Source organism: Canis aureus, chromosome 19, assembly GCF_053574225.1.
Source record: "Canis aureus isolate CA01 chromosome 19, VMU_Caureus_v.1.0, whole genome shotgun sequence".
NCBI lineage: Eukaryota > Metazoa > Chordata > Mammalia > Carnivora > Canidae > Canis > Canis aureus.
Window position 1 is genome coordinate 58351008 of NC_135629.1, and position 20742 is coordinate 58371749.

A 20742-nucleotide genomic window follows, 5' to 3' on the forward strand; every position below is an offset into this window, starting at 1 on the left:
CCCCACTGCTGCGGTGGGGCAGGAGGGAGGAGGGCGGGGGGTGGGGTGGCGGAGGGGCAGGAGGGGCAGGAGGGGCGGGTGGGCTAGGGGCAAGCAGAGAGCTGGGGCTCCAGGCTCCCTCCCCAGGTCCTCCCTGCCCCCCTACCCCATCAGCTGGGCCAGTGGTGCTATTTTCATGTCAAGTGCCCCCCACTTCCTTCCTCAGGCTCTCAGGAGCCCACTTCCTGACTGCGTCTCACTCTCTCCGCTCAGGGTGGGGTCCAGACAGACTGGCAAGTTCTCAGCAACCCCAGTGCCCTGGACCCTGAACTTGGCGTTTCCCTGTCCATTCCGTGAACCACGAGTGGCCATGCAATTTACAGATCCCAGTTTAAATGGAAAATACGCAAATACGGCGCCCCTTGTTCAAAAATTATTAGGAATTCAGGACGACTGCCCCCCCCCCCAGCAATAAACCATGGGAGGGGCTCTTTGGAGCCTGAGGCTCTGGGTGACTGCACAGGTCTCATCCCCGAAGCCCGTGCTGTCCCCAACCCTTATGGCTTCATAAACTTGCATTTATCTATTTTATTGCGGTAAAGTACACATCACATAAAATTTACCACTTAGTTGTTTCTAAGCGCACAGCTCAGAGCACGAAGCACACTCACCCCGCCGTGCATCCCCCCCACCGTCTCCAGAACCTTCCATCTCCCCACACGGAGGCCCCTTCCCAGGAAACACTGACACCCCCTCCCCCCTCCCCGGCTCCCACCATCTCCTCTCTGTCTCTGTGGACGGGCCTCCTCTGGGGACGTCCTGGGAGTGGGGTCCTGCAGGAGGTGTCCTTCTGGGTCTGGGTCCCCTCCCTGAGCCCGGCGTTCTCAGGGTCTGTCCACGTGGGGGCAGGTGTCGGGCCCCTTTTGTAGCAGGTGCACCTGTTAATTAAACATTAATTTTTAGGTCTTCCTGAAGCCACTTGGTTTTATTTCAGCCTCTGCATGATCCTGACAGAAGCACATCCTCTGCCAAACAAGCCCCAGACGAACTCAGAAGACACATCAAAGGGTAAAGGAAGAAAACAGTCGCCGACAATCTCACCCGCCCTGCGCTGCTGCCCATTCTCACCGTGGCGTGTTTTGCTCACAGGGGGACCCCCGGGTCCTTCATTTCCTGGACGCAGCAGTGTAGACCCTTTCATTAGAATCCTCTGCTTCGGGATCCCTGGGTGGCTCAGCGGTTTAGCGCCGCCTTCCACCCAGGGTGTGATCCTGGAGTCCCGGGATGGAGTCCCACGTCGGGCTCCCTGCACGGAGCCTGCTTCTCCCTCTGCCTGGGTCTCTGCCTCTCTCTCTGTGTGTGTCTCTAATGAATAAATAAATAAAATCTTAAAAAAAGAAAAAAAGAATCCTCTGCTTCCAGGAACCTTCCCTGCAGGTCCCTGACCATGAGCATGAAATGCCCCAGATGCTGGCTGTAGCCAGAACCAACCGAAGTGTCCATCAAGAGGGAATGGAGTCTATAAGTGATGGGCCAGCCTGGGGGTTCCGTGAGAGGATTACCACTGGGCCCATGCAGAAGTGAGCACCTGTGCAGTGTTTGTTAAAAGCTGCTGTGTGTTTAAACATCTTTAAAAGGTGGGGGGACTTCTTTGCACCTGTTCACAGGTGCACACAGATGCATGGATTTCTCAGCATAGAAACAGGAGCAACTGGGAATCATGGCTGCCTTGGGATGGGCTCTTCCATTTCCTGGGGAACAGGACTGGAAGCAGGTTATGCACTCTTTCAGACCCTTTGAATTTTGAGCCACGCAAGTATATTTCCTATAAAAACAGAAATAAAAGTAACAAACAAACAGGGGCGCCTGGCCAGCTCAGTCTGTAGAATGTGTGACTCTTGATCTTGGGGTCATGAGTTCGAGCCCCACATTGAGTATAGAGATAACTTAAAACAAAAGAAAACAAAACCCAAGGTCTTTAAAAAAAAAAAAAAAAGATAAGCAAACAAACAGGAACCAAAACCCAAAGGGCCTTGTACTGGTCTCCTACCACCGGGCTGTGTTTTGTTTTTTGTCAAGAGTCTCTTTATTTGGTCTCCTGTTGAGGATCATGCACCGAATCGAAGGCAGACATTCAACCGCTGAGCCACCCAGGCGTCCCTAAAGAAGTGAATTAAAAAAAAAAAAAATATATATATATATATATTTATCTGAGAGAGAGGGCAGAGTGAGGGAGAACACAAAGGGGGGAGGGGCAGAGGGAGAAAGCTCCCCGCTGAACAGGGAGCCTGAGGATCCTAAGGCTCCATCCCAGGATCCCAGGATCATGACCTAAGTTGAAGGCAGACACTTAACCAACTGAGCCACCCAGATGCCCCTAAAAAACTGAATTTTAAATTTTATTTGCTCTTAATCAATTCATTTAAATTTAAGTAGCCATGCGGGCCTTATGGTTTCTATAATGGACAACACATGGCTAAAATTCACTGCTCCAAGGTGGGAGCATCTTTAAGACTGTTGACTCCCCAGGCATGTTATCTTGCACTGAGGCTGAGTGTCTCAAGTCAGGGGAGGGAGAAGAATAGGGTCAGGACCACCTGGGATCATGGAGCCACCATCCACCATCACAAAAGCTGTCCTGTGGTTTGGGGAATCATCCTCATCCCATGTGTCATGCATACAGCCATTTGTCAGACGTCATGGGGGCTGTTTGTGAACATGGTGGATGAAAGCCTGGGTCCCAGCCCTAAGGAGCTCATGGGACATGGGGAAGACAGATGATAAACAAGGAAACAACCCCATACAATGATTAGAGATGGAGAGTCCTATGATGGCAATAAATAGGGTGATGGGATGGGGGTGCATGTGGCAGGGACTCTGGCTGGGGATGGTCGTGAGGTGGGGCTCTCTGAGGAGGTGATGTTTGAGCAGGGGCCTGACAAGAGAAGGCGCTGGCCGTTGGGGCTATCTGGAGACAGGGCAATGCAAACTGGAGGTGTGGCGGGTGCAAAGGCCCTAGTTGGGAGGCCACCATGGATGGGGCGGAGAAAGCAAGGGGAGAAGGAGTAGGAAACATGGGCCAGTGGCTGGACCCCCCCAGGACCTTTGGAAAGGGAGGAAAATGCAAGTGATTGTCCTGAAACATTGGGAGTTTCACAGTAGTGCTTTTATCTTGGTAGAGTTCGCTCTGGTCAGTGCAGGGAGCTCAGTGTGGGCAGGGCGGACGGCACCTGGGTGGGGAGCGAGCCTCATCCCCAACCTCCTGGGCCTACCCCCCCCCCCCCCCCCCCCCCCGTTTCACTGGTATCTGCCAGTGTTCCCCTGGGGGCAGAGCGGGTACCGCCCCAAGGGTGACAGCTGGAGGGGAAGGAGGGCTGGGAAAGGAGCTTGTGGACAGGCCTCTTCCTGCTCAAAATCAAAAAAGTCACCAGGAAATCAAGGACACTGGCAGGAGCCTGCCATGGTTGTGACCTTTGGAGCTCAGAAGCACTTCAGCTAACACTGGGAGCTTTGAGGGACTCAGCTGGGCAGAGGGGCTCTGGAGCACCCCCCTGGGCAGCCCCTGGGGAAGGAAGCTGGGGGAGGGAGTAGGAGGAAACCACTGGGAAACCACCCCTGGGCAGCCTCCACTCCTGAGCCCAGGACCTCTCCTGGCCCCTGCCATTGGAGGGACTGGGGCCCTGGGGCAGGGCTGTCTGGGAAACCCAGAGCTTCAGGCTTATCTCTGTAAATAAAACTGAAGATCAGAGTCCCCAGGGCAGGAGAGGGGGCAGGGGCCGCTGGCAAGGGGTGGGAGCAGTTCTGAACTGGAAAAGCCTTGCTGGGTGGAGGCCTGGAAGGACAAGGCTGTCCAACTATTTCCAGGCTGGGCCCTGTGTCCTCTGCAGACTCTCTGCCCGTCACCTCTTCTGAAGGCCTGTCCTGACCACCGTCCCAACAGAGGATCATCGGCAAATTTCTGCTCAAGTCCCATTGGGCTGCCAACCCTCATCCTTATCTGTCTCCTGTTCCTTCCTTGTGTGATCGGCTCCCTCCCTGCAGTGGGAGCTGAGAGAGAGAGAGAGAGACAGAGGAGAAGGGTGAGCAGTGTGGGGCACTCCCCAAAGGCACAAAACGTAAGTAAGGGACACCGAAAAGCTCAGCTGCAAAGATTCATAGAAATTTAATGCAACATTTAAAAAGCTGAGATGAATGCAAAATCATCCACGATGAACAGCATAACAAGATTTTGAAAAAGGTAGGATCCGACCCTGCTCTGCTATGACCTTGCCTCACTCTCATCACCCTGTCAGCACCCCCCCTCCCCGTTCCAGTAAAATTTTGTTTTTTTGATGGTGCATTAACATTTTTATCCGGATGACTGAGTTTTGCGGCGCCTCTGTAAATTCCGCTTCCGAAGCGAGTGCCCCACTCGCCTCCCCCAAGCTCTGGCCCCGGAATGAGCGGAAGAACGAATGAATGGCCGTGTCTGTGCGGAAAACCAGGGCTGAGACCCGGAGCTCGGGCCCGCTCACCTCGCCACGCCCACCACGGCAACAGGCCCCGCCCACCCCCGCTACGCCCCGCCCCGCCAGAGATTCGGCTCCTCCCCCAAGCCCGGCTCCGCCAACCACAGCCAGGCCCCGCCCACCGTGCCCCAGGCCCCGCCCATAACCCCGCCCCGGGGCCCCGGACGCACGCCGCGCCAGCGCCTGTCCGCAGCCCTCGGCCCCCGCGCGCGTCTCGCGTCACTTCCGGGGCGGCGGCGGGATCGAGGCTCGTTTCCGCCCGTGGGGGTGCGGCGGCGGCGGCGGCGGCGCAGGAGGCCGGGCCGGGGCGCCGAGGGACCGACGGACGCACGGGCGGGCGGCCGGGAGCCATGGAGCGCGGCCCCGGGGCCGGGGGGCGCGGGCCGCGGCGGTGAGTGCCGAGCAGGGGCGAGCGCGGCGGCGCGGGGCGCCCTCGCTGCCGCCCGCGGCCGTTTGGGGAGCTGGGCCCGCCCGCGAGGCCGGGACGCCCCCGAGACCCCGCACCCCCGGGAGGCCGCGTCCGGGCTGTAGGGCCCCGCGGGGCAGCGTGCCGACCCCGCAGAGGCCCGTCCCCGCTCCTCTGGGCTCCCCGGCGTGGGGCGGGCGCCCACCCTGCTGGGGACGCGGCGCCCGGACTCTGCCCACCCCCGGAGCACCCGCCTCCCCGCCCCAGCGCGACACCCGGACCCGCCGCAGCGTCCCCTGGCCGAGCCCTGCTTCCTGAACGTCTCCCGGACGCCTCTGCCCCTTCGCGGGCGCCCTGCGGCCGCCTGGGACCCAGGGACGCCCGGGGGGGGGGTCCCCCATGTCCGCGCCCGCTGCATCTCCAGGTTACAGCGGGGGACGTGCCGCAGCCCCTGACCCGTGGTGTGCATGCTCGGCCCAGGACTCCTCCAGCATGGAGTCCAGACTCCGCAGCAGGGCGCTGGGGCGCCGCCTGACCCACCCCTGGCGCCCTCTGGGACCCCTGTGTCCGCCCAAACGGGAGACCTGTAGTTCCTGGAACCCGCCGTCACCCCTGCGGTTTTGCTCTGCCCTGACCCCTGACCTCTGTCCCCCGGACACTTTGCACGTTTCAGACTGCAACTTCTTCAGGCGGCTTTCCCACCTGGACTGGCTGGGTGAGGTGCTGTCACAGTCCTTCGTATTTAGGTCATCCTAGAGTATTGCAGTTGCTTGCTTTCTCCTTGGTCCTGAGAACACCAGCAGCCTTCATGGGGCCTGACCGGGGTGGGGGTGGTGGTGGCGGCGGGAGTGTCCAGGGTGCGGGTGTGGACGCCACTACGGGGGCTCCGGGTGCCAGGGGTTTGTGTCCAGCGAGTGAAGCAGTGGGGTGTGCACGGCCCCGTCCGAGGCCCCGCTCTCAAGGCTCCCTCAGTGACGCTCCCAGATGACACGCAGGAGGTCCCAGGTGTGTGTGGCCCGAGGAAAGGCTGTCCTTCCCTGTCAACGTGGCGAACTCTAGCTTCCCTCTTTTCTCTTTACTTCCTGTCATTTGCTCCGTTGTTCCGCCCGCGTTTATTGAGCAAGAGCAGACAGAGCTGTCCTGCCCTCATGGAGTTTCTCTTTGGTTGCCGTGGGGGTAGGAGGTGGTTAAACAGGTAAAGGCAAGCTGTGGTGAGTGCTGTGGAGACGGACATGGAAGTGTCAGCATGGGGTGTTTCGACCTGGTTTGGGAGGCCTTTCCGGGGCGCTGGAAGGGAGATCCAAAGGGTGGACAGGACGGGGCAAGGGCCATCTGGTGAGATTGGGGGAGGGGGTCCCTGGCAGGGCTCTGGCTTGTCCGGGGAGAGCAAGGGGGTGGGGTACGTGGTGAGTGAGGCTGCAGGGGTTGACCTTTGGCAGGCTGTGGCAAGGGTCCAGTTTCTAGCCTGACAGTAGTGGGAGGCTAGGGGCATCCAGAAGAAAGGTAGTCTGCTAGGGTTTGTGCTGAGACGAGTGTGGCTGCAGGGGAGAGTGGGGGTGGGGGTGGGCAGCACAGAGCTAGGCGAGAAGTGGTATGGATCAGGTGCTGGTGGGGGAAGACGCATCAGACCCCCATGGAGGGAGGAGTCCTGGATGACATCCGTGTTTCCGGCTTGGGCAGTAGGGCTTGTCCACCTGGGTGTGCCCCTTCACTTCCCTGGGGCTGGGGGGCTCCTACCTGCCCCCTTCGCTCTCAGCCCGGCCTTCGTCCGGAAACCAGTCTTCACCGAGCTGTGCAAACTCCAGCCCCTCTAAGCCTCCCTGGCACCAGCGCAGGGTTCCTGTTTGGGTCTGGGTCTCCGAGAGTATGTTGAAGCAGCCTGGGCTTGGTTGACTGACGCTTGGGGTCCGATAATTATGTTTTGGGCAAAGGGAGGGCATCCTGTGCCCTGTAGAGTGTCCCATCAGCACCGCCCATTCAGTGCCAGGAGCATCCCTCCCCATTTGTCACAACTGAAAATGTCCCCGCATGTCGGCAAGTGTCCTGGGGGACAAACTCTCCTGCCTCTGAGAACGGGGCCGATAGACCCCGTCCTCTGGAAACTACCTGCGGGTACGGTGCGCAGCCCGCCTGGGGTTCAGGGATGCCTTGGCTTTCACACTCCCTCCTACTCCCCCCGGATGCCCTGAATCTGGGCAGATGCTGGCTGTGGCCCCTCTCCAGCCCTCAGTGGCACAGGGCGGGTCCACCGGAGCAGGTGTGTCCCCGGGCCTCAGCCTGCTGTGTGCGCGGACTGTGTGGCCGTGGCCCAGAGCTGCCTGCGCCAAGGTGCTCCGCGGCTGAAACTGAGCTGCGAGTGTGTCTCCCCCGTCCCAGCCTGTAAGGAAGAGCCTCCTAAGTTAAGTGCTTAGGTCTTTCCCAAACCTGGGGTTTCGTTCAGAGCCTGCGTTGGCAGCTCCGTGGGGGATGGTAGCTGCCCTAGCGCTTTAGCTGTAGCCTGACTTCCTGGGCGCGTCTCGGAGCCACGCCCCCGTCCACTACCTGGCCCGACTTACTCCCAGGTAGGTGGACTTACTCCCAGGTAGGTGAGGAGCCGGGTAGGTGAGGAGCCGGAGGGCACAGAGCCCGAGTCGGGGGAGTGGGCGCAGGAGCTCCTCAGGCGCCAGGTCCCCTCCCCCAGCCTGGCCCCAAGCACAGGGGAGAGCCATTGTCCCGCGCAGCACAGCCTGCCTTCCAAGCCTCTAGATGTATCCTGCTTTTGTTACCAGAGCCTTTGTTTGTTGTATGTCCCCTGCCTCTGGACGCTGCAGCGCTGGCCCCCGGGAGCGCGCGCTCAGGTCCCTCCAGGCAGCAGTCTGTCCTGGCCTTGGCTGCTCTGTGGCCCCTGGGGGTGGCAGATGAATCCTAGACAGATGGCATGGAGATGGGCTGGGGGGAGAGTCTGGGCCAGCCGTGTGGACAGGGGCCTGGGGAGGGTGACAGGGTATGTGTGGGCACAGAGCAGGGGGCTGTGTGGGGGATTGCTGGGGTGAGCCAGGGGTCTCATCGCCCAGCACAGCCTGCAGGCCGAGGCTGGGCTGACAGGTGGCAGACGTGGCAAGAGTTGGTGACCGCACGCCGAGGGAGGGTGCAGCAGGTGCTGGTCTGGTAGCTTTGGGTCCACCCACAGAGGGACCCATCCTGTGGATGACGAACTGGGCCCACAGGTCCATGGGGTGGAGGGGGAGCAGTTCGGGCAAGAGTGGACTGGGCCGTGAGGAGGGCCAAGAGACCTCCCCGTGGAACCCGAGGGAACCCCACCTCTCGCTCTTCCCCTGCAGGGTTTCCCTCTGCACGACGTGGAGATGCAAGGCTGCGAGGCTCCCGAGGGCTCGGCTTGGACCACGATGGGGCTGGGCTGCGGCCTCCTAAGGGGGCTCCTGTCTGGGGCGGTGGCTGGGGGTTGCCCTCCCCCCTGCCCGCGTCTCAGAGCACCCCCACCCCTCCCCTGCCAAGCGAGGCCCACCCTGGGGCCTGGCGCCCGCCATGAACGGCCTGTCAGTGAGCGAGCTCTGCTGCCTTTTCTGCTGCCCACCCTGCCCCGGCCGCATTGCTGCCAAGCTCGCCTTCCTGCCGCCGGAGCCTACCTACTCGCTGGTGCCGGAGCCCGAGCCGGGGCCTGGTGGAGCTGGGGCCGCCCCTTCGGGGACCCTGCGGGCCTCTGCTGGCACCCCCGGGCGCTGGAAGCTGCACCTGATGGAGCGTGCTGATTTCCAGTACAGCCAGCGTGAGCTGGACACCATCGAGGTCTTCCTGACCAAGAGCAGCCGGGGCAACCGCATCTCCTGCATGTACGTGCGCTGTGTGCCCGGCGCCAGGTGAGCCCACGGAACCGGGGCAGGACCCAGACGCGCGTGGAGGGGTAGATGGACCTAGTCAGGGTGGGGGGTGCCCGGTACGGGACATGCTCCATGCTCGGGCCTTTCGTTTCCTGCCAGAGGCAGCTCCCAGATGGCCAGGGCCCGGGTGAAGGCCCATCTGGCGGCGCAGGCACCCTGGGGGTTCTTGCCAAAGAGGGTGGCTGATGAGATTCTCCAAGAGCAGGCCCCACTCCACCCATGGCCCCGTGGGACCGCCCCAGGCCCCTCATGCCGGTGCCCTTCCAGACGCAGCCCCGTCACACGGATGAGTGCCAAGGCTCAGGGAGGCCGATCGCAGTGGCCGTCACCCCTGCCTGCTGAGGTGCGGCCCACTTCAGGGTCTCCGCACTCACCTGCCCTGGGAAGGGCTTCTGGGTGCTGGGTGCTCAGTGAGGCCTCGCCATTCACTTTGGGACCAGGGCACCCGAGGCCTGGCAGGTGGCTCGGGCCAAGTCTGACTCCTCATTAACAGGGTGTCCTTGGGGCTCTCCCTCAAGCACCAGAGCAGGAAAGAGGTGGGGCCTTCTAGGTGTTTCTGCCTTTAGACCAGACAGGGTTCTGACTCCACATCTGAGTTCAAAGGGCAAGTTTTTGCCTTTTAGCCAGGCTGGGGCCCAGGGGTGCTGGAGGAAGAAGCCACTTGGAGTCCATTGGCCAGGATCCAGCCTGTCGGTGTGACCTGGGGCGGGTCCTGATCTGCCAGCAGCCTTGCAGGGCAGAAACGAGTGCCAGGGTTGGGGTCTGTAGGAGTGGGAAGAGACGCTGCGAACAGGGATTGGTCTTATTGTGGGGTAAGGGTGGGTGCTGGCTATCAAGAGGAGAAGCCGCTGTCTCATTCTCTGGAAGGTTCCAAGCAGCAGGCATACGTGTGTGCCATCCTTGAGCTCTCAGAGTCCCTCTAAAAGGAGTGATTCCAGAGGACAGCCATGGCCCAGAGGGAACGAACGTGGCAGTCACTGTGCTTGCTGAGCTCACACTGTGGGTCCACCCTGCGCTGAGACCCTGCCCAGTGGTCCCAGGGTTCCCTTCCTCTCACAGAGGGGACATCTAAGGTTCTGCTGCTGTCCCCTGCCCAAGACCTCACAGCCAGGAGGGAGTCTCCCTCATTAATATTCATGTCTGTGGTGGTTGAGGGCCCAGGGGGTGTCCTATCCCCATGCTTTCTGACCTGTCCTCCCTCCGTCCCTGCCCCAGGTACACGGTTCTCTTCTCCCACGGCAACGCGGTGGACCTGGGCCAGATGAGCAGCTTCTACATTGGCCTGGGCACGCGCATCAACTGCAACATCTTCTCCTACGACTACTCTGGCTACGGCGTCAGCTCTGGCAAGCCCTCTGAGAAGAACCTCTATGCTGACATCGATGCTGCCTGGCAGGCGCTGCGTACCAGGTGGGCTTTATGTTGGGGTGGGGGTGAAGGCAAGGGGGCAAGGGGGAAGCCCAGGCTACGTCTGGGTGGGGCAGGCACCTCTCCCCTCCTGGGAACCCCTTGCCTGGCAGGGCTGTGGATGGGCCGGGGCTGTCCCTAGGGGAGTAGAGGTTCTGTCTGGAGGTGGGTGGTTGGAGGATGTGGACTGTGTAAAAAGACTCTGAGAGTCTCGGCAGCGAGGGAGCATTTGGTGTGCACGGTAGAGTGGGGCTACTTTGTCATAGTCTCAGAGCTGGCCTGCGAGGCATGAGTAGCCACTCACTGTGGTCTCCTCTTGAGGTAGGGCTCCTTTGGGCCCTGGAGGATTCTGGAAGGTTCTAGAGGGCTCTGTCAGGAAGCTTGGTGTCTAGCACAGCCTTGGGGCCAGTGGGAGGCTAGGAGCAGAGGCTAGGTCCTCTTTGGGTTAGGGTCCCCAGGACATACCTGTGTGCTTGCCTTAGGGCCACCAGGGTCTGGGCCCACCTCCCTCCCTGGAGCCCCCATCATGCTCCTCATCCAGTTCCTGGGCAGCCCCCTCCCCACCTTATTGCTTATTCACTGAAGCGCACTAACTTGGCATCTGAGCCCAGAGAATCCTTTGGAAGGAGGCCACCCTGACTCTGACCCTCCTGGAGGTAGTGGGGCCCTGCCCACTGCCTCCTTGGGGCTGCCCCATCTCAGCCCTGCCTGGCTGACCTGCCCCACCCGTGCCTATAGGGACCAAAGTCAGCTTCCCCTGGGGATGTGGGGACCCTGGTTGCCGAAGTGATGCACCAGGCAGTCCCTGCTGCAGGCCCCAGGAGTGGGGTCCCCTGGCACCACCCTGGCACTGGGGACCCATCCTGGGCGGCACGGTGCAGGTACGTGCTGCTCTTGGCTTCCTCAGCCCTTCCTTTTTATTTTTTAAAAGATTTTATTTATTTATTCATGAGAAGCAGAGAGACAGAAAGGCAGAGACACAAGCAGAGGGAGAAGCAGGCTCCATGCAGGGAGCCCAATGGGGGACTCGATCCCTATCCCGGGACTCCAGGATCCCGCCCTGGGCTGAAGGCAGCGCTAAACTGCTGAGCCTGAGCCCCCGCCCCGGGCATCCCTAGCCCTTCCTGCTGTTCCTGCTGGCTGGGGGTGGCTGGCAGACTGGCACCCCACTCTAGGGTAAGGGGTCTGAGCTCTGTCCATCCAACCATCTGTCCTGCTGCCCACGCTGTGTTCCAGAGACCTGATCCCTTAGGGAAGATCAGTGGGAGGGCAGGAGGCAGGAGGCTTGGGCCCAAGTGGTGACCAGGGGCTGGGGAGGTCTGGGGAAGGATTGCCATGTGGTACCTATTGTGTTTTTCCAGTCGGAGATGTCCAGGTGTTAGGGCTGGACTGGTGCTCGGTGCCATGGTGGCTGCCCTGGTCCAGGGAGCAGGCTGAGGAGTGGCCAGGGTGGTAGACCAAGGCCAGGTGGTGTCCCTGAAGCCCCAGGCCAGGCAGTTGTTAACCTGGAGTGCTGCCAGGACAGAGACAGGTGTGGGTGGCCCCTCGGTAGACAGGGAGGTGGAATCTTGCCGCCTGGGTAGGCTGTACAGGTGAGATGCAGGAGGGTGTCCTCTTGGTGTATCAGGGTCCAGGTTTGTGGGAGGAGAATCATGGAGGCCTCTTCCGGGGGAAGGTGGCTAGAGGGTCCCCATGCAGATGGGATTGGGCGGTTGGAGGCTGTGAAGCTGGCTTGGGGCTGGATCAACTGTGCTGGGGGTAGGGTGGGGTGCTAGGGGAGGTGTGGGGGGACGTAGATGGTGAGGGAAAGGGCTAGGGCCTGGATGTGGGAGTTGGTGTCGAGGAGGCAGTTCAGGACATGGCCACCATGTAGAGAAGGTGCCCAAGGAGGAGGTGGCGTCCACCCTGCAGGAGCCCGCATTCCTGCTCACCTGTGTTGTACTAAGCGCTTACCTGGGCATGCCAGACACCGAGGGGCTGCAAACTGGCTGATCAGATCGGGGACACAGCTACCGTGGTTTCCCATGGCCAAGGGGATCGGTGAGGGACAACTGGAGGAAGACAAGCCCCCTGTGTGTGGTACCAGGAGCTGGGTGTGTCCCTGGTCAAGTGTGTGTAGGGGGACGGGGAGGGGGGGAGGGGAGGCCTCAGGGCCTGCCCTGCCCCCCAGAAGCCTGACCATGGTCTTGGGGCCCTCAGCAGGGCCATTGCATGTGTGATCCACGTTGGTACTGTTGGTGAAACAGGGTTAGGGCCAGGTGGGGCTGCAGCTGGTGCAGCTGTCTGCACATCTGCCCAGGCCCTGCCTCCCTACTGAGCCGACTTGTGAGTTGTTGGGGGACAGGGGTGGGGAGTAGGGAGGATTGTCTCTGGACTCCACCCTGCTGCCTGGAGGCAGTGCAGGGATGGTGGGGGACTGCCCTAGGAGGGCAGGGGGTAGGAGGGGTGTGTGCGCAGCTTGCCATGGCTGCTGCTGGCTGTGGCTGATCCTGCTTCACTGCCAGGTATGGCATCAGCCCGGACAGCATCGTCCTGTATGGGCAGAGCATCGGCACGGTGCCCACCGTGGACCTGGCCTCTCGCTATGAGTGCGCTGCCGTGGTGCTGCACTCTCCGCTCACCTCAGGCATGCGCGTTGCCTTCCCTGACACCAAGAAGACCTACTGCTTCGATGCGTTCCCCAAGTGAGAGAGGGGTGCATGGGGGCGGGGGCGGGAGGTCAGGGGCGGGGCTTCAGCAGGGCGGGGCGCTGCTCTGAGCCTTGCCGTGCCCTGCCCTACAGCATCGAGAAGGTGTCCAAGATCACGTCACCGGTGCTCATCATCCACGGCACGGAGGACGAAGTCATCGACTTCTCCCACGGGCTGGCGCTCTATGAGCGCTGCCCCAAGGCCGTGGAGCCGCTGTGGGTGGAGGGCGCCGGGCACAACGACATCGAGCTCTACAGCCAGTACTTGGAGCGCCTGCGCCGCTTCATCTCCCAGGAGCTGCCCAGCCAGCGCGCCTAGCCTAGCCCTGAGCCGTGCCGGGACTTCAGCAATAAGGCGGCGCCTGGACCTCGCCCCCGCCCCGCCCCGGGGCTGCATGTGAACCCCCGGGCACCCCAGTCCTCCGAGGCAGCTGGAGGGTAGGGGGTCGGGACCTGCCCCAGCCCAGGGGCCGTGGACGATGTACAGGCGCGGAGCTATGCTCTCCTTTCCTTTTGGAAGCAAAAAGAAGGAAAAACGTGAAAACGAATTAAAGATTTAAAATTTTAGGGTTCCTCTCCCTTTTGTGGCTCATGCACACTCTCCCAGGGCACAGCGAGTTGGATGAAGAGGCTGGGCTTCACTCTCAAACTCCCAGGACCCTTTGGCAGAAATGAAGAGGTCAAGTCACTGTCCCTGTGGCAGAGGAGATGGGGTCAGGGCCCCATTCGGAGTACACCTGGAGACTACTGGTAGTGTGGGTGGTGATGGAGCGGTAGGCAGCATTCAGACCCAGGACCCTCGCCTGCCTGGTGCCATGTGCGTCCTGGCGGGGGGATGGGGGTGGGGTGGGGGGTGGGCTCCCTCTGCTCTGGGGTGGCCAGGGCCCCTTCCCCTCCCGCGTGGTAGGCAAGGATGCTGAGGTCTGGGTGGCGCAGTGCGTGCCGTGTGGTTGCCAGGCTGCCCTAGCTGCCCCTCCTGACCCCCCGCCTCCCGGCACAGGAGCCAAGAGAGCCCACCCTGGACCAGACAGGTTCAGGGGCCCAGCGGGGCCTCCCCAGGAAAGGGGGCTGGGGCTGGGATTCGGGGAGCGCCGAGGGAGTCACCCGACAGCGTGTCCTCCGGGGATGCCGTTGAAGACAGGGCTGAGCCGGGGTCTCCCTGGACTTCCCCCAGCCCCCGGGGAGCCCTCTGCGCCGCTCCAGGGTGAGAAGTGGCCTGTCCTCCGAGGCGACTCTGCGTGTGTTGCGGCAGCAGGCGGTGGCCAGGCGGACACCCAGAGGGGCCGCTTCCACCCGCCCCGCCCCAGGCTTCCTGGGGGCCGCGGCCCCCTTAAGAGGGGGCGGGGCTTCGCTCTGGGGGCGGGGTCGCCGCCGAGGGGGCGCGGCCAGGGCGGAAGCGGAAGTGGCGGGCTCCGCGCGCCGCGGCGGCTGAGGCGACCGACCCGACCCGGGAGGAGGTGGCGGCCGCGGCGGTAAGTGGCGGCGGCTCGGACCCCGCAGCCCGGCCCGCGTGCCCCTGCGCGCCTCGGCCTCCCGTGGGGCGGCGTGGCCGGGGCGTGCGGCCGCTCTCGGGCCCGGGGCGCCGCCTGCTCGACGGGGCCTCGCCCGCCCCCTCCGAGCCCCACGGGCCGGTCCCGGCAATGGGCGGCGCCGCGGGCCCGAGTGGGGCCGGGAAGTGAACTCGCCGGAGAGGGGGCCGTGGGCCCCGCGCTCCTCTGCCCTCCGCCACAGGGCCTTTGCACAGCTTGGCTTGGCGGCCGACGCGCCGACGGGGCCCTGTGCTGGTGTCTCTCGGCTGCTCTGCCTCCAGCCCCGCCCCTTGCCGCAGAGCGTGTCGTCTTGGCCCCACCAGACCCCAAGCCCCCGAGATCAAGCGCTCCGCAGGCGCACGACGTTGAAAACACCTGGTTTAGAATCGGAACAAACATGTTTTCAGACGCACAGAGCAAGACCTGGCGCGTCGGGTGAACACCTGGCATCCCCGCCAGCCCGACCCCAGGGCGCCCGGCCCGGGCAGTCCTCACCTGTCCCGTGTGCGCGGGGACCTCCGGAGTGTGCACGCGGCGTGGCAGTGGCGCCTTCTCGCCGCGCAGGTGCGGGCCCGGGTCCTGATTGCCGGGCCGTCTCCTGTCGGTGGGAAGTCAGGTTCTTTCCAGCGTGTTTGTAGCACGCGATGCCCCGCGGCCGATCCTCGCACAGGGACAGCCTTGTCCCCTCGACGCCCAAGGACACACAAGGAGGAATATTCCCGGACACCGAATTCTTCAGTGCAGGGCTGCTAGGTCAAAGGGCCCTTTCCCCAGGTCCCTAGCACAGGTCCTAGCCTCGAGCCCGCCCGACGAGGAGGGGCCCATGTCCCCCAGCCCCGACGCTTGATTTTGCAGACCCGGCAGGCGTGAAATAATATTTCATTGTAGCTTTGCTCGAGTTTCCTACAAGTGAAATCGAACACATCAGTAGTTTTGTCGGATTTATCTCTACATCGGTTATTTTTGCCACTCATATAACCCTTTCGAGACGGGGCAAGTCTGTATTTGCTGTAAACACGCACAGGTTTAAAAGCCATTTGCCATTCGTATTCTTCAGCCGTTTTTCCATTGAGTTGTTGGGAGTTATTGTTTTCTAGGAGCGCTTGACATATTAAGGAAATTAGCCCAATTCCCGTTAAAGGCGTTTTCCCTCCTACCCCTGGATCTATAATTTGGTTTTTGACTTGGACTGTGTTTTTTTGCCTTTGGTCTCTAAGAAAGTCATATTATTTCTGCTAAGCGTTTAAGATCATTATTAGTCACTATTAGTTTTTTCTTTTCTTTTTTTTTTTTTCACTTACGGCTTTCTGCATTTTGTGTCACGCTCAGAAATATTTTCTCTATTTCAAGACTATAAAAACATTTGATGTATTTTTCTGGGAACGTAATGGTTTCTTTTTAAAATATATATTTAAAGGTTTGGTCTAAATCTGGAAAGTGCTTCTGGGAAGCAGTGCGGAGGGAACCCAAGCTGCTTTTCTTCCCAAATCGGTTGCCCCCCGACGACCCCATTTCCCTTTCCCTTTGCTGACGCGCTGTCTTTAGCACCTGCTGGGCTCCCGAGTGCGAGTGCGTGTGACTCCGTGTTGTCCCGGCCCGCCGGAAGTCCACTGCCTTCTTTCCTGACCCTGCTCAGACCCCATCTCCCCTCGTTAAAGTCAGGAATGTTGTCCCCTCAGAACCCACAGCTGACGGGTCGCATGTCATCCTAGTTTCACACGACACTGCGTGACAGAGGATTCTGAAAGCTCCAGTACTTGTCCCTCCCCTGCCCCTGGGGGTCACCCGGGCTGGGGCTGCCGTGTCCATAGTGCCCACCCATTGCACGTAAGGGATAAACTAAGGCCAGCAGCTGCGGCCCGTGGGGCCCGGGTCTGGGGCTCACCCTCAGCCTCTGGGGTGGGGGTCGGGCCACACGGGAGCCGTGATGGGGGAAGCCAGTGGTACGTTCCAGGATGCGCCCCCCTTCCTCTCTGCTTGGTATGGCCCATGGGCCAGGCTGCCTGGGAGAAGGGCCAACTTTCGGTTCTCCATTTTGTGGATTTTCCACAACACATGTGTTCACACCCGGCAGCAGCATTGTCCTGCTGCCCAGCAGGCGCCTGAGCACACGCACCGGGCAGGGCGCCCCCGGCTCCCGGACGCCTGATCCGGCTCAGCGGAGACCAGGCCCCCAAGGCCCCGAAGCACCCGGAGACCTGGGGGGACACAGCCTGCGTGGGGGAGACACGTGCACCTGCCTCAGCCCCGCCTGGCCCCTCCGAGGGTCAGGTCTGGACCATGTGGACGCTGGCCCCCGGGGCCCGGGAGCCCACACTGGACGTCCCCAGGCTCCCCAGCCCCCCAGAGCCAGGCCGTCCACGCGCCTCTCCCTGCCCCTGACGACCCCGCTTCCCCCATCGCCCCGGCCCCCTGGGCTGGTGGGACCCACTCCACGGTCTGTGCCCGTGTCCACCTGAACTGCAGGGCCCCGATGTTCCGGAGGGGCCAGACGTGAGACGGGGCCTCTGGTGGGAGCCTCCCCTGAGAGGCCCTGGGCACCCTGATCCAAGGCCCGGGTGCTCCCCCAGGGCCGGGTAACGGGGTGCGGAACCGACCTGGGGGCTGTGGGGCTTGGCAGGTAGGGGTGCCAGCCCAGCATCAGGATCCCCTCCCCTTACATCTCCGAGCTCCCGTCTCAAGCACAATCTCCATGATGACACGGGGCCCCAGGGCTTGCTGTCCCCATGGTCCCCACTTAACAAGAGGGGTCCTGGGCTCCCATGGTGCTCACACCACCTCTGGACACGGCTGTGCCCTGCGGGACCGCGAGCTCTGTGCTGCCAGACCCCCGTGCCTGGCACCAGGCCGAACGCAGACCGAGCCACGTGAGTGCGCGCAGCAGTGCTGGTGAGGCCTGGGGGCTCGGGGCCTGGCTGCCGTCACTCGGCTCAGAGGGGCTGTGCCTGGGGCCACCCCCGGCCCGCACCTCCCCACCCCGTGAGAGGAGATGGGTGGAAGGAAGGTCTTGCTCTCCCTCCGCAGGTCAGGTGGCCACCAGGGGAGCAGGCCTGCCAGACGCTCTGCACCCCGGTTCTCCCACAGCCCCGACCTCCCACCCTAGTAACTGTCCTCGGGTGTCTTCCTTCTTCCCATTAGAAACAGTTGCCACAAGGGGCGCCCGAGTGGGTGGGTCCATGAGGCGCTGGCCTTCGGCCAGGTCGTGACCCCACAGGGTCCTCAGATGGAACCCCAAGTGTCGGGCTCCCTGCTCGGCAGGCAATCAGCTGCTGCCTCTGCCTGGCTTTCCCCCTGCTTGTGTGCACACCCCACCCCCCCGGGCTTTCCTTGTCAAATAAATAAAATAAAAAAACAAAACCCTGCAACAATATACAGACACGCTTGATCCTCTTGGAGTATTTTTGGGGTTCCTTCTTAGGAGTGGAATCGGTGGGTCACAAGGCACAACACTGACAGTTCGACAGGACAGGGGGGTTAAAAAAAAAACCTCCGAGGTGCCTCCAAAGCGAGCTAACACCTCAGCGCAGCTCTTACCACTAAATAGGACCAACCCCTGTGGTCCTCAGAGAGACAAACCACTCTTCAGGTTTGTTTTAAACATTTATTTATTTATTTTTTAAGTAGGCTCCACACCCAGCACGGAGCCCGACGTGGGGCTCGATCTCACGACCCTGGGATCAGATCAAGTCCTGAGCTGAGATCAAGGATCAGACACTCCTCCCACTGAGCCACCCAGGCAGCCGCCTTCATGTTTGCTTTAAAATTTTTATCTTGCGGGTGCCCAGTCGGCTCAGTCCAGGGAGCGTGTGACTCTTGATCTCAGGGTTGTGAGTGCGAGTTCCGCATTGGGCACAGGGATTATTTAAAATTAACATTTTCATCTTGCAGTACTTTGGGGTTTACAGGAAAGAGTCCAGAGTCCAGCCACGTTCACTCACTGCCCTTCTGGTCAACTTCGTGTCAGAAGCAAGAAACGCCAGGTTCCTCGTGTGCATCCAGGTTAAGTGCACCCCAGCCCCTCATCCAATCACCTGGGCTCTTCCACGAATGTCCTTCTCTGTCCCAAGAGCCCGCGCACATGTCACCATTTTATCTCCTTAGTCTCTCAAAATCTAGGACACTTGTTCAGTTATTCCGTGTTTTTCATGACCTTGACGGTTTTGGGGAGTGGTCAGATATCCTGTAAGATGTCCCCTACCCCGGCGGAGCTAGACAGGGGTTATGGGTGTTGGGGAAGAACGTGGAGTTGAGCTGAGTCTCGTTGTCACCTGCCATCAAGGGTCCCTGATGCTCCCCCGTGTCACCCTAAGGTTGACCTTGGTCTTGACCACTGGGCTAAGGTGGGGTCAGCTGGGCCTCCCCCTGGCTGCTCTGTTGTTTGTTTTTGTTTAATATTTTATTTGTTTATTCCCAAAAGACACAGAAAGGCAGAGACACACAGGCAGAGGGAGAAGCAGGCTCCCTGCAGGGAGCCCGATGCGGGACCCAATCTCCTTGACCCGGGATCACACCCTGAGCCAAAGGCAGATGCCCAACCCCTGAGCTCCCCAGGTGCCCCTACTGCTCTGTTCTTTGGAAGCGAGTCCCTGAGTCCAACTTACATTTAAGGGGGGGGAGATTTATTTAGAAAATAATTTTTCATATAGAAAAGCCTAGAAAAGGACACATGGCCTGTAATTACACTGCTTTGAATCTGCTGGTATTTAAAAAGAACAAAAGGTGTGGAGAGCGTTGCCTGGGTGGCTTAGTCCATTAAGCCTCCTACTGCATCTCCACTCAGCTCTCGATCTCAGGGTCCTGAGTTCAAACCCTGCGTTGGGCTTCGTGCTGGGTATGGAGCCTACTTTTAAAAATTAAAAAAAAGAGGGCAGCCCGGGTGGCTCAGTGGTTTAGCGCCTGCTGTTGGCTCAGGGCGTGATCCTGGGGTCCTGGGATTGAGTCCCACATCGGGCTCCCTGCATGGAGCCTGCTTCTCCCTCTGTCTGTGTCTCTGCCTCTCTCTCTCTCTCTGTGTTTCTCATAAATAAATAAAATCTTTTATTTTTTTTATTTTTTTAAAAGATTTTATTTATTTACTCATTAGAGACACACACACAGAGTGTCCTGGCCAGAAGTAGGACTTGATCCCGGGACCCCAGGATCACGCCCTGGGCCAAAGGCAGGTGCTAAACCGCTGAGCCACCCAGGGATCCCCCAATAAATAAAATCTTTTAAAAAAAATTTTAAAAAAGGAATAAAATACGCATGGATTCAAAAAAGAGTTGAACGGCAAAGAAAATATTATTAAAAGTACTAAAACAAAAAGTAAAAGTCTTTACTGTCTTAAGACAGGGCTAGCCCGGCGAGTTTACAGGCACACGCATGTTCACATACGTTCACATACATATACACACGCTGCAGCCTGGCTTCTGACCCTGCCCCGTGTGGGGCACCTTCCCTGTGGGCACAGAGGCTGGGGCATCCCTGGGGCACCGGTACCTCCACTCACCTGTGCGTTCCCTCCGTAGCCAGCCACTGCCCCTGCTCTGCCCTGGCCTTGCAGCTGGGTGAGTGCCCCCTGACCCCGCCGGTGCCACCAGGGCAGGTTAGGGGCGGGAAGAAGGGATTGGCTTCGGTGGGGGGGCCCCCTGCGTACTTTCCTCAGACCCTCCACTGCCTCAGCTCTGGCTTCTACCAGCCCTGGTCCCTTGAAGCGTCTTGGCGGGAACAGAGTAACACAGCAGGGCAGAGCGTGGAGTCCGAGTGGGTGGGGATCTTGGGGCACCAGGGCTGTTACACACGCTGGCTGCCCGGGGTGCTGCCCAGGGTGCGAGCGCACGGGCCCTGGCTGGAGCATGGGCCCCCGACGGGGACTGCTGCCTGCAGAGGGGCCGGCATGGCCCACACGTCTGAGATCCTGGTTATCGCCGGAGTGAAGCCTTGTCCCAGGCCACACAGCCTGCCGGGGACGCCCAGGCCCGCAGCCCTGACCTGTCTCCACACCCACGGGTGGGAAGGCACCGCCTCAGCCATCACCCCACTTCCCGCAGCCCTCTGCCCGCTTGCTGGAGGTTCCTTGCGCTTCAGCTCCCAGTGGGGCTGCCCCCAGCCCCTTCCTGCGCCCACCGGGGCCCTGTCCTGACTCCCCGCTGCCCTGCCCTACGCCTTGGCCCCTGCGTGCACAGTAAACATCCCTGGAAGGGAACGAATGGGTCCTGGCCTCCTTCCTGTCTCGCTGCTTGCCCCGCGCCTGGTGCCTGGTGCGGGCTGTGGGCAGGGGGAGCCTTTGCTGCGTGGACTGGGCAGCGGTGCTGGGGTGCTGGGGACTGGCCCCGGCGGCTCACCTAGGCCTTCAAAGGCACAGGGG

The 20742-nt window shown here is 60.9% G+C and overlaps 1 protein-coding gene and 2 long non-coding RNA genes across 3 annotated transcripts; 1 reads left to right on the forward strand and 2 right to left on the reverse strand.

Annotated features, from left to right (window-relative positions):
- Nucleotides 1-748: 748 nt before the first annotated feature.
- On the reverse strand, nt 749-4510 carry LOC144289393 (uncharacterized). Its single transcript, XR_013357286.1, has 3 exons — nt 2030-4510; nt 1108-1344; nt 749-917 (listed from the first exon to the last, which is right to left on the reverse strand). It is a non-coding gene; the product is annotated as an uncharacterized LOC144289393 (long non-coding RNA).
- A 225-nt stretch (nt 4511-4735) lies between these two features.
- ABHD17A (abhydrolase domain containing 17A, depalmitoylase) lies at nt 4736-13434 on the forward strand. Its single transcript, XM_077860665.1, has 5 exons — nt 4736-4878; nt 8214-8750; nt 9987-10181; nt 12683-12862; nt 12961-13434. Exons 2-5 carry the CDS (start codon nt 8419-8421, stop codon nt 13184-13186), a joined length of 933 nt encoding a protein of 310 aa, XP_077716791.1. The 5' UTR covers nt 4736-4878; nt 8214-8418; the 3' UTR covers nt 13187-13434.
- Nucleotides 13165-14253, reverse strand: LOC144290956 (uncharacterized). The gene is made up of 2 exons (XR_013358428.1): nt 13972-14253; nt 13165-13561 (listed from the first exon to the last, which is right to left on the reverse strand). It is a non-coding gene; the product is annotated as an uncharacterized LOC144290956 (long non-coding RNA).
- Nucleotides 14254-20742: the final 6489 nt, after the last annotated feature.

What these genes read in the sequence shown, in the direction of transcription:
- ABHD17A (XM_077860665.1), top strand. Translation starts at nt 8,419, where the DNA reads ATGAACGGCCTGTCAGTGAGCGAGCTCTGCTGCCTTTTCTGCTGCCCA. An exon ending in CGCTGTGTGCCCGGCGCCAG is followed by an intron (nt 8,751 to 9,986) that starts GTGAGCCCACGG and finishes TCCCTGCCCCAG; the next exon opens with GTACACGGTTCTCTTCTCCC. An exon ending in TGGCAGGCGCTGCGTACCAG is followed by an intron (nt 10,182 to 12,682) that starts GTGGGCTTTATG and finishes CTTCACTGCCAG; the next exon opens with GTATGGCATCAGCCCGGACA.